The following is a 13,044-nucleotide window of genomic DNA, read 5'->3' on the forward strand; positions in this document are numbered from 1 at the left end:
AACAACATTCATATGAACCATAACATATTCATAACTCGTCAATCTAAATCATCAAACAATACTATGATCATTGTTATAGCAGCCATAAACACATCACAATTGACATACATTCGGTTTAAGCATAATATCCAATCGGTTTTTAGGTTAATCTCATGCATCTCTGATTCATAAAAATATCGACACACATATTGATTATCATATCAACAATCCCTAGTTTATCATACAAGATCATATATCATCAATTATACAAACACTAACCGATTGGAAGAAGGGTGGAATGGATCCGTGCACAATGATCTTCGATGAAGAGGAGTCCTTGGCTGCCTTCGGTTTGCAAAAGAGGGAGAGAGAGAGAGCTAGGGTTTCTTGTATGTGTGATATGTTTGTAACCAGTGAGAGAAACAACAACCCCCAAGGTTGTGTTACACGACCAAAAGGAGAAGGAATGGGCCGGCCCTTAATGGGCTGCCCTTGAAGTCCGATTATAAACAGAACGGCCCAAAAGGGCTTGTACGAGTGTGAGTGTTGTGTGGTTCGGGTTATTCAAACATACACGTATTCGCACATTCATAAGTCATAGAGTTCACATAATTCACGTAATCACTTAATTAGTAACGTTTACATAATTATACATCGTAATGTCATAACATTCAATCGATCAGTCAAGTTCACATGCTCACATATTTATTACAAGAACGGGTTTAAAATACGAGTTGTCACATTATCCCCAACTAATTGGAAATTTCGTCCCGAAATTTGGTATGCACTCACTGAGGAAGCTAGGTAAACTGCATTGTTCACTGATTTTCCTGGGGTGTCACATCCTCCCCCCGTTGATCTGGAATTTCGTCCCGAAATTCCGAAGTAGTAGCTTCAGTCTCAGCAGTGGGTGTACTGTTCGTGAACAATTGGGGGTACTTTTCTGTCATCCTGTCTTCGCGTTCCCAGATGTACTCTGGGCCACGTTTGGAGTTCCAACGAACTCGGACAAGAGGGATTCTCTTGTGTTTGAGGACCTTCACATCCCGGTCCGTGATTTCTACTGGTTCCTCAACGAACTGTAACCGCTCGTCGATAGTGAGTTCCTTAAAAGGAATGATGAGGTTTTCATCAGATAGGCACTTCTTTAGGTTCGATACATGAAAGACATTGTGAACTGCCCCGAGTTCAGCTGGTAGGTTCAACTTGTAGGCTACCTTGCCAATCTTTTCTATGATTTCGAAGGGTCCGACGTATCGCGGATTCAGTTTGCCCCGTTTGCCAAAACGTACCACACCCTTCCAGGGTGAGACTTTCAATAAAACCCGGTCCCCGACCTCAAATTCCAAAGGCTTTCTACGCTTGTCCGCGTAGGCTTTCTGACGGTCGCGTGCTGCCGCCATGCGTTGTCTTATTTGTGCAATCTTTTCTGTGGCGTCCACTGCGATCTCTGGACCCGTGATTTGACTATCCCCCACCTCTGCCCAACAAAGAGGTGACCGGCATTTACGCCCGTACAATGCCTCGAATGGAGCGGCTTGAATGCTGGTGTGATAACTGTTATTGTAAGAAAACTCCACCAAAGGGAGGTGCTTTTCCCAGCCGTTGCCGAAATCGATAACGCATGCTCGAAGCATGTCTTCTAGCGTTTGGATCGTTCGCTCAGACTGCCCATCCGTCTGAGGGTGATATGCTGTGCTCATGTCTAACCTTGAGCCGAAAGATTTATGCATCGCTTGCCATAGCTCTGACGTGAATCGTGCGTCGCGGTCCGAAATGATGGATGTGGGCACTCCGTGCCTCGAAACAACTTCTTTAAGATAGACGTCTGCGAGAGTGGAGAACTTATCCGTTTCCTTTATAGGTAAGAAGTGTGCAGACTTGGTGAGTCGATCCACGATCACCCATATCGTATCGTTCCCACGCTGGGATCTAGGTAGGCCTGTAACGAAATCCATGGAAATTTCTTCCCATTTCCACTGTGGTATCTTAGGCTGCTGAAGTAGGCCAGCTGGTTTCTGATATTCGACCTTGACTCTCGCACAGGTCAAGCATTTTCCAACGTACGTAGCGATGTGGGCCTTCATACTAGGCCACCAATAAGTAGTGCTAATATCGTGGTACATTTTATCCGACCCTGGATGTACCGAGTAGCGAGACTTGTGTGCTTCATCCATCACAAGTTCGCGTAAACCGCCATAGAGAGGGTCCCAAATCCGGCCCGTTACATAGTAAGCACCGTCTTCCTTTTGTTCCATTTGTTGTCGTGAGCCGCGTAAGGCTTCAGCCTTGACGTTTTCGGGCTTCAATGCTTCTACCTGAGCATCTCGTATCTGTGCAGGAAGGCTAGACTGAATCGTAAGCTGTAGCGCTCGCACGCGCTTCGGTAAGGTGTCCTTTCGACTAAGGGCGTCAGCCACAACATTGGCTTTGCCTGGATGGTACTTGATGGCGCATTCGTAGTCATTAAGTAACTCGACCCATCGTCGTTGACGCATATTCAAATCCTTCTGCTTAAGGATATGCTCGAGACTCCTGTGATCGGTGTAAATCGTGCACCTGGTACCGTACAGGTAGTGTCGCCATATCTTAAGCGCGAAAACAACAGCTCCCAGCTCTAAATCGTGCGTCGTATAGTTGCGTTCATGAACCTTGAGTTGACGAGAGGCATAAGCGATAACCTTGTCGCGCTGCATTAACACACATCCCAGTCCCCGAATGGATGCATCACAATAAACTACGAAGTCATCTGTGCCCTCTGGCAATGAGAGGATAGGTGCACTGCAAAGTCTATCCTTTAGGTGCTGAAAAGCAGTCTCCTGGGGCTCTCCCCAGCGATAGGTAACACCCTTCTGTGTCAGTAGCGTAAGCGGCTGAGCAATCTTCGAAAAGTCTCTAATAAACCGTCTGTAATAGCCTGCCAAACCCAAGAATTGGCGTATTTCCGTTGGCGTACGCGGTGCAGGCCAGTTTCTGATCGAGTCTACCTTGGATGGATCGACGTGGATCCCATCTCTGTTTACCACATGGCCTAAGAAGTGGACTTCACGAAGCCAGAAGTCGCATTTAGAAAGCTTGGCGTACAGCTGTTCCTTCCGAAGGAGTTCCAAAATAAGACGAAGATGTTGCTCGTGTTCTTCCTGACTCTTGGAGTAAATCAGAATGTCGTCGATGAATACTATGACGAACTTGTCAAGATAGGGTTTGCACACCCTGTTCATCAGATCCATAAATACGGCAGGCGCGTTCGTTAACCCGAATGGCATGACGAGAAACTCGTAGTGACCGTAACGAGTTCTGAAGGCTGTCTTGGAGACGTCCTCATCCCGGACTCTCAACTGATGGTACCCCGACCTTAAGTCTATCTTCGAATAGTAGCACGACCCTTGCAACTGGTCGAATAAGTCGTCAATGCGCGGAAGAGGATAACGGTTCTTCACCATCACCTTGTTGAGTTCACGGTAGTCGATGCACATCCTGAACGTACCGTCTTTCTTTTTCACAAAAAGTACTGGAGCTCCCCAGGGCGAAGAGCTTGGACGAATGAAACCCTTCTCCAAGAGTTCCTGCAGTTGCTTTGATAATTCCTCCAATTCTGATGGAGCTAAACGATATGGTGCGCGAGCTATGGGTGCTGCTCCTGGAGCGAGCTCGATTTGAAATTCGACCTGACGATGAGGCGGTAAGCCAGGTAAGTCTTCAGGAAACACCTGAGGGTAATCACGTACAATTGGAATATCCTCCAATTTCTTTTCCTTTGCTGATGCATCTGAAATTAGTGCCAGAATGGCAGTGTGACCCTTACGTAAGCATTTCTGAGCCTTCAAGAAAGAGATGATGCCAACCACAGCACCACTCTTGTCGCCTTGAACTTCAAGAGGTTCTGACCCGAACGGGGAATGCGAATTACCTTTTCACTACATAGAATCTCTGCCTGGTGTTGGGATAACCAATCCATCCCAACCACGACGTCGAAGCTACCCAAAACTATGGGAATGAGGTTAATAGTGAAAGCTTGACCAGATAGGATAAAATTACAACCTTGAACTACGTGCGTGGCTTCTAGACTTTTACCGTTAGCTAATTCTACTACATGTTTGGTGGGTAAAAGTGTTGGTGCACGTTTTAGCAGTTGACACATTTTCACAGACATATAGCTTGTATCCGCACCCGAATCAAATAAAACAGTAACGTAAATATTGTCGAGGAGAAACTTACCCATAACAACGTTGGGATCGTTCACTGCGTCTCCTCTTCCCAAAACGAAAGCTCGACCTCTTGCCTCGTTGCCATTATTGTTGTTGTTCCCGCCGTTGTTGTTGCCGTTGCCCTGGTTGTTATTGTTGTTGTTGCGGTTCTGGTTCAACTGAGGGCAATCGCGTTTGTAGTGACCTTCAGCCCCACACTGGAAACATCCCCGGTTTCCACGCTGTGGCTGCTGCTGCTGATTCTGGTTCTGTGGAGCTGGTTGCTGAGGCTGTTGATTCTGATTTGCAGGACGAGGGCTCCTACAGTCTTTAGCCTCGTGCCCCATCTTAAGACACCTTTGACAGCGACCCTTGTTACACGGGCCGTGGTGATGCCTGTTGCAGTTGTGGCACCTAGGTTGACTACCCTGATATCTCCTCTGTCTGTGACTGCCAGAGGATTGCTGACTGGGACTCTGATAGTGGTCAATCTTCTGCTGCTGAGCTTGTGGCTGAACAGATGCTGAACTTTTACTAGAATCTCCATCCCATTTTCTTTTACTGTCACCAGATGTAGCAGGAGTAACTGAGGTGGTGACGTTAGCAGTAGCATTAACACGCTTGGGCAGTTTATTCTGGTCCACTGCCTGATCGGTGATACGGTGAGCGAGGCGCTGAATTTCCTGGATGTTTTCGAGGTTAGCCGACGTCACGTGGCTCTGAATTTCTGGCGCTAATCCCTTGAGATACAACTCAATGCGCTTGTATGGAGGGTCCACCATAGTAGGACACAGAACGGCCAGCTCATTCGACCGTTTGGTATATGCTTCGATTTCTGACCCAACCATCTTCAGATTGTACAGTTCGTCTTCCAGCTTGTGAATATCTTCACGCGTACAGTACTCACGCTTGATGAGTTCCTTGAAATCGTTCCATGGGGTGGCGTTAGCAGCTGCCAGCCCTAAGATCTGAACTTGGGCGTTCCACCAAGTCAGTGCTATCCCTTCCAAAGTGCCGGTGGCAAACTTGACCTTGCGAGCCTCAGGGCACTCGCACATTTCGAATACCGATTCTAACTTTTCAAACCAATGGAGGAGTCCCACAGCCCCCTCTGTGCCACTGAAAGAATTTGGACGACAGTCCATGAAGTTCTTGAAAGTGCAGACAGGCTGCTGCGCGTGTTGACCTATTGTGTACGAATAGGACGAAGTTAAATACGAGTGTTAATGTAGGATCTAAAGATCCTAGTGTGTGCCTATACTGCAGGATATACTACCTGCTTGAGCTGCTGCAACTGCCGCAGCAACTTGAGCTTGAACGAGAGCCTCTAGCTGGGCTTGTGTCATGTTGATTCTTCCAGACATGATCTTCATTGTAACAAGTAGCATAGGTAAGAATGGTTCGCGAATAGGGCGATGACAGAAAAGTGTAAGCACGTAGGGATTCTCATGCTATAGTATTATGTGTATCTAAACGTAATGCGAGCAAAGTTCTAAGCAGTTCTAACAAACAGGCAATAAACATAACCTTATTACCTAAGCTGTCGAGTCTTGCACGTGGAGCGAAGCGTCGTTGTGGATCGTTGAGAGCACTGTTCTGGTTATAGTCCGGTTTTAATAAAAACATTTTCCCATATTAAACCAAGTTCTCTATAACCAATGGCTCTGATACCAATCTGTCACACCCCCAAAATCCCACACGCGGAGTACCACCGCTTGGAGGCGTGACTGACCAGGATCAAGCCACCAATCATATCAAGCATAGCATTTAATAATAATAAAAGATACAATTGATGTTCCAAGACAAAACGTTGTATATGTAGCGGAAGCATTAAATGTAAAACCCAAAAACATAAGTATCAATGTGTGAATGTAAAAGTGTTTAATAAGCATTCACGAGTTCTTGTCCACAACGACCCGCCTCTCCTCTGGTGCAAGCTCCAAGTATACCTAAGGCCCTGCAAGGCATGCAGCAAATAATCAACAAACTAGTTGAGCGAGTTCACAGGAAGTAAATTCATAACATAGTGCATAAGTATAACTAGTGGGGGCTTCCCGTACTAGTGTGTGTACTAAAGGTGGGGGCTTCCCATGTTTATCCTGGCTAATGAGGGCTTCTCATTAACGGTACTTACAAGACTAACTTCCGACCATGTGTTCTTCTTTACCGAGAACAGGAATACGTACAGGGTCACGTAGGCTTTACGTGACGTGCCCTTCCCCGAGGACAGTGGTACGCGTGGGGCCTACGTAGGCTTTACGTAGCGTGGCCTTCCGACCTGGAAGCCAGTAGATGGTATTGGGTTACGTAGGCTTTACGTAACGTGTCCTCCCGACCCGGGAGACAAATGGCAAATAAACTGGGTTACGTAGGCTTTACGTAACGTGTCCTGACTAACCTGAGGACGATGGTCTATAGTCTAAGGAATGCGTAAGTACGAGTAACTCTTTCAATGTCAACATATCCAACCCAATTCCCAACCCGGGAATCCCATGCCTTGGCTGTGTGAACTCACCTTGGTTTGCTTGGCAGATACACAAAGAGTATAGATAAGCTAGTAATTGGTCAATCACGTCCTAGCATGGTTGTAATACAAGTCAGGTTTGGTTCAATGATGCACGTATACAACATGGCAAACACGTATGCACGCAAACACATTAAGTACACTACTTGTGCTATTCGGATGGTTGGGCCAAAGAACTTGTGCGAGCCCAACCATCTTGTGCGATGTGAGTCTAGGCCCAAACCTTACCCGGCCCAACGAAATGACAAAACAAATATAATGTTCGTTGATCCAATAACAATCGGCCCAAAATAAATCAAGTAACAAGTATCTTGTGCGTGGTGATCATCTTGTGCGGCCCGAACAAGTTGTGCGACTCGGATTGGGCTTAAGGCCCAATCAGTTAATCAGACCCATAACCTTGTGCGATCTGTTAACTCTTGTGCGTTCGACACCCCTTGTGCGACCGAGTGACATGTGCGATCCGTGTGGGCTTGTACAGCCCAACCTGTACGTCTGGCCCAAAAATACAGCCTTGTGCGATAGGCTGCCCTTGTGCGACTGGGGCTGCACTTGTGTGATTGGACCAGATTGTGCGAGTAAACAACTTGTGTGACAAAACCTCTTGTACGTCTAGGCTGTCTTGTGCGAGAGGTTTCAATATCCGGTTATTAAGCTTATTCGGTTACAATATCAATTATCATCAATAGTTTCCAAGTTTGTAACAATCAATTAACATACTCCCTACAATTCTGTTAACCATTTAAGGATCAAACAAGGCAATAACATCAAGAATTCTTATGAACCCTAATTCATCCAACATGAACAACATTCATATGAACCATAACATATTCATAACTCGTCAATCTAAATCATCAAACAATACTATGATCATTGTTATAGCAGCCATAAACACATCACAATTGACATACATTCGGTTTAAGCATAATATCCAATCGGTTTTTAGGTTAATCTCATGCATCTCTGATTCATAAAAATATCGACACACATATTGATTATCATATCAACAATCCCTAGTTTATCATACAAGATCATATATCATCAATTATACAAACACTAACCGATTGGAAGAAGGGTGGAATGGATCCGTGCACAATGATCTTCGATGAAGAGGAGTCCTTGGCTGCCTTCGGTTTGCAAAAGAGGGAGAGAGAGAGAGCTAGGGTTTCTTGTATGTGTGATATGTTTGTAACCAGTGAGAGAAACAACAACCCCCAAGGTTGTGTTACACGACCAAAAGGAGAAGGAATGGGCCGGCCCTTAATGGGCTGCCCTTGAAGTCCGATTATAAACAGAACGGCCCAAAAGGGCTTGTACGAGTGTGAGTGTTGTGTGGTTCGGGTTATTCAAACATACACGTATTCGCACATTCATAAGTCATAGAGTTCACATAATTCACGTAATCACTTAATTAGTGACGTTTACATAATTATACATCGTAATGTCATAACATTCAATCGATCAGTCAAGTTCACATGCTCACATATTTATTACAAGAACGGGTTTAAAATACGAGTTGTCACATCGGTGTTTATTAAATACGCAGCGGAAAATTTTCAGCAGGACCGTAGTTAGAAAATAATTTCATAGTTTCAAAACACCAATTTTTTTATAATAATTAAATGGGATAAAACCCAGGTTTTATTCACAATTTATTTTATAGGGATAACCCTAATTATTGAGAACATAATCTTCTTTTTATTTAGGTAACTTCTATAGCCACTTCTTTAAGCTTTTCGGTGTTCCATAGCTGACTTCTAGTAGCTTTCACATTAAGTTACCTGACACGCGTTTTAAAAAGATTTTATCAGCAAGAAATACTGGCAAGTAAATCCCAGTTTAATCAAAACAGCTTTTATAACTTTACAGTATTGAGAGCAATTACAATGTTTATATCTACCAAAATACTCATTCAGTATTGTCAATTCCCTAACTTGTGGTCATGTTACTCATTGGCTAACTCATTGTCCAATAGTAACAGATTACAAGTAATGTATACAAAACCTCAACATACCGGCAGCAATTGTAGAATATATAGACTCAATCACTGTTAAGTATAATTTAAAATATTTGAGGTTTTCACAAAAAGGGTTTACCAAAAAGAGAATGTACTCACATTGTAGACTTAGGTATTTCTACGGCTTCCTGGAACTATTTCTTGACTATTTTCTTAAGTTTTTATGAAAACGTACAATGCACACGTGTTAGTAAGATAACCGAAATCACATTAGCCATACAACACGAGACAAAACCCCAACGAACAGAGTCAGGCAGAGCCTTGACATGCGTTATGGGGTCCTAGATCAATCGGGCAGAGTATCGACTTAGTAACCGGGGGTTAAAATACTTACAACGGGGCAGAGCTTCAGGTTTTAAGGGGGTATTTGGCTATTAATTTCGCCTACAAGAGTTTGAGAGAAAAGAAGTTGAATGAACGATTTGGAAATGGAGCTGAACGTCCAATTTATAGCCTTTTCTTGAGTTTCTCGCGGCCCGCGACTGGTTTGGCTTCCTCTCTCGCGGCCCGCGACTCGCCCTTGCTAGGGCCTAGGGTTGGTGAGTCATGAGATGTAGATTCGACGCGTGTGGGACATGTGGCAATCAGGGTTTCCCGCAAGTAATGGGGCTTCGCGCCCCGCAAGACCTTTGGCTAAATGGGTCGCTGCCCGCGAGCGGCCCAGATTATTTGTTTTATTTGATTTTTACTAAAATTAATGTTATTCAGGTCCTTTTATCGTATATGGGGTGTATTTAGGAGCGTTTAGGGGTGATTTTCGAGGGTTGTTATAATTTATACAATCATTAAGCATGTACGAGTTCCAAAAATAGCAGATTCGACACTTTATAAACTTACAAGTATACATAACTCAATTCACTAAAAATCGGATGTTTTGGGGTGTCCGTTTACCGCTTACGAAATTGAAAAAATTACGAACTTTTTATGTGACCCAGTTATAGCCGTTGAAAGTTGGCTAAAAATTTCAAACAGATTGTATTACATTACAGCTTTTCACAAAAAAACGTTTTCCTAATGTTATTTGACTTAATTTCGACCCTTACTCCATGTATAGCATCAAGCACATTAGATTCAACAATAATCTACCGCTAATATCAAGTTATAATTGAAATCCTAGCATACGTGCATAACTACCGAACACATAAACTAGTAAACCTCATAGATGATCAAGAACTTGTTAATTACTTAAACCCTAACATTCAAGAATCATGATTTCATAATGTTTGCAGCCAAGAATCATGTATGTGTGCACAAGAACAATACACAAAAATCAAAACACGTTACCGAGAGAGATTAAGATCGAGAAAGCTTGAAGAATCGAAAAAGATAAAGCCTCATTGTCTTGTTCTTTGTCGATCAGAGGAGAGGCAGAGAGTATGTATGTTCGTATGGCTTATGGGGGCTGGTTAGGGTTAGGATTTTATTAAAAAAGTTTTTATTTTAAGTTTGTTAGATGTCGCATCTAGTCCCTCAATTTTCTACTTTCTGAAACTTGGATAGAAAGTAATTATTTCTAGTTTGGTATTTCACACATCAAGTCCCTCCAAGTTTCTAAACTTTGAAACTTGTATAGAAAGTTAACCAAGTAACTTTGGTGCATGTACAAGACTAGTCCCACTAGTTTGTATTAGTTCCGTTTGTTATAATTTAAACATGTGACACAATGCATGTACGAATGTTCTATAAATCACAACGGTTTAACTGAGAAAAGTTAGCGGTGTTAACCAAAGAATCTCAGTTGTCACATCATCCCCAAATTGATAGAATTTTCGTCCCGAAAATTTACTAATGTAGGGTAATGGAAAAATTCGTGTGTGGTCCAGTAATTCCCCGAATTATTGCCACGTCCAATAGTTCCCCGAATTACTGCTACGTTAATGTTTGCGTTCGTACTTGTGAAATGTTCAATGCCCTTAATTAATTCCAATTAAGTGTAATGTGTGAATGAATGATCATGAAAAAAGAGTTTACGAGAGTAGTTTATAATATGAAATTGTCGGATGTCACAGTATTTAACTATGCATGTGACTAACGTAGGCGAACCACTCGAGTCATGCCTACATATAGGATATACATGGTATACACGCCTACATTAGTCCATTATGATATTATTGTGAGTTAAATTATGTGCCTCGGTTAATAAGAACGTCTAATTATATAGGATATACACGGTATCGGACGATACGCAATTAAAACCACAAGCTAGTTTTTTTAGGCGTTTCAATTAAATTTTTCCCTCGTATATATTTAGAAATAGCATTTCAATCATACTGGAAAATTTTTGGATTTTAACATTAACCGGGTCGTTACCAACGTTCATTTTGTAGTTTTGTTCGTTACATGATAAGCTTTTGATTCTATTTACCGACAACCATATATAAAATTCAAACTTGCTAGAACATCAAAGGACATTAATAACACCAAATTAATCCAAATAACACTTTTATTCATTTAAACACGTGTTACATTAGCACATACGAAATTTATAATAGTCGGATGTCACAACTGCCATATAAGCACTTGCGCTCACTCATTTTTTTCAACTTTATTGTATAATGGTTTCACAAGTTTTCACCATCTATCACCTATTAAAATTGTATTTAAATGACATAAAAAATAAAAAAAAAGAGTGAATGTGATTGGTTGATTCCATGGGGCCCACTAGCACCTTCTACTTCACAGCGGTGATGCAACCCACACCCCTCCCCCGCACGCCGCCTATAACACCCCTTGGGGTGATGTTAAACACCGGGATAACGTCCATGTCGGTGTGACATTATGGGTTAAATTAAGTTGAAATGTGGGTTGTAATGAGATGACACACTATTGCGAATACTTGTGAGTTGGGTTAGGAGGGTCCCCTCACGCTACATGAACTCAGATTCATGCTCTAGCTTGTTTAAAGTTGGATTATTCAAACTTTTAGTGAATCGATCTCAAAATAATGAAATCGGTTTCATTTACATATAACTTGAAAAGTTGACACATATTTGTTAATCATAGAATCTTGTTATTAGCTTATTGTAGTGAAGAGACAAAGGAAAAAACAAAGAGTTCGAAACCAGGTAATACTATAATTTAAGTTAACAATCATCCTAAAGGTGCTAGCTCAAATAATTGAATATTAAATAATATCTATGAGGAATATTATTTAATAAATTATTACGAAATATCCTAAAACAAAGACAAACTAGTTTTGGTGTCCGAAATATTAAAATAACAGAAAATTGCAGAGGATCGATCTGTCTATCTATCTTGAGTTCACCACATTAAATTAAATAATATCTATGAGGAATATTATTTAATAAATTAATCACGCATTGTTCATTCTTTCCTTCTTAACCACCACACTCTGCCCTAACTCCATCTCCGCCGATCGCTTCCGGGAGCCTCTGGCGTCTCCATTTTCCGTTAAGTTGTTACAAATTTCCAACGGAAAGTTGAGAATCGCTTTTCTACCACGCATATTAAAGGCGGCTCTATCGTACGCCTTTGCAGCTTCAATTGCAGTGTCGAACGTTCCTAACCACACTCTCGATCCTTTCTGTTTTGGATCTCGAATCTCTGCTGCGTATTTTCCCCATGGCCGCCGCCGTATACCTCTGTAACGTCGATCCGATTCCAGTACTGAACCGGAAGACCTGTGAGAGTTATTCTTCATTGGTGAGAGTGATTCTGGTACTGTTACTGTTACTGTTACGTCAGGGGTGGATTCGAATCGAGAGAAACAGGAGGAAGTGTTATCGTTGGAAACGGAATCAAAGAAGGAGCTGGAACGATCACTCTGAGCTGTTTCCGGCCAGTTTATAAAGTCGAAACTGGATATGAAACTGCAATCTGTTTGATCTAGAAATAGAGGTGGAGGAGACGTGGTTTCGATTTCATCGAATAGGTGTTGACTGATGAAATCGAATGCGGATAATTCGTCCGTCATGTCCATTGCTGAATCAACTTGGAGGTTGAAGATGATAATGATGAAGATGAATTGTTGTGATATGATGCTTTGCATTTTGGGACCGGTAACATATAGTGGAGGGAAACTGATAGAGCCAGATGTAAATTATTTTTTTAATATCAATTTACAATATAAGTCCTTCATATGTTTAAGTTGTGTAAGATAGGTTCCTATCAAATGTTTTTATCATAAATAAGGCCACAACTGATGCAACTAGGTCATAGTCTCATAGATGACCTCTTTTTCATGTTTCAAATAGTGTAACTTTAGGAATAACTTATTTGTCGATCTTTTTGATGAATAAATGATACGGGTTTTAGATTGTAGGGAGAGAATCATAAGAAAACTACATATGAATGAGAAAACTAGAAAACTAACTAAA

The 13,044-nt window shown here is 42.1% G+C and overlaps 1 protein-coding gene across 1 annotated transcript; it reads right to left on the reverse strand.

The window, feature by feature from the left end:
• Nucleotides 1-11,758: 11,758 nt before the first annotated feature.
• LOC110916816 (ethylene-responsive transcription factor 5) lies at nucleotides 11,759-12,737 on the reverse strand. The gene has a single exon (XM_022161476.2). It carries the CDS (start codon nucleotides 12,714-12,716, stop codon nucleotides 12,021-12,023), a length of 696 nt encoding a protein of 231 aa, XP_022017168.1. The 5' UTR covers nucleotides 12,717-12,737; the 3' UTR covers nucleotides 11,759-12,020.
• Between the last annotated feature and the right edge of the window lie 307 nt (nucleotides 12,738-13,044).

Source organism: Helianthus annuus, chromosome 16, assembly GCF_002127325.2.
Source record: "Helianthus annuus cultivar XRQ/B chromosome 16, HanXRQr2.0-SUNRISE, whole genome shotgun sequence".
Lineage (NCBI taxonomy): Eukaryota > Viridiplantae > Streptophyta > Magnoliopsida > Asterales > Asteraceae > Helianthus > Helianthus annuus.

Excerpts from the sequence above, each read along its gene's own strand:
- LOC110916816 (XM_022161476.2), bottom strand. The coding sequence starts at position 12,716 with ATGCAAAGCATCATATCACAACAATTCATCTTCATCATTATCATCTTC.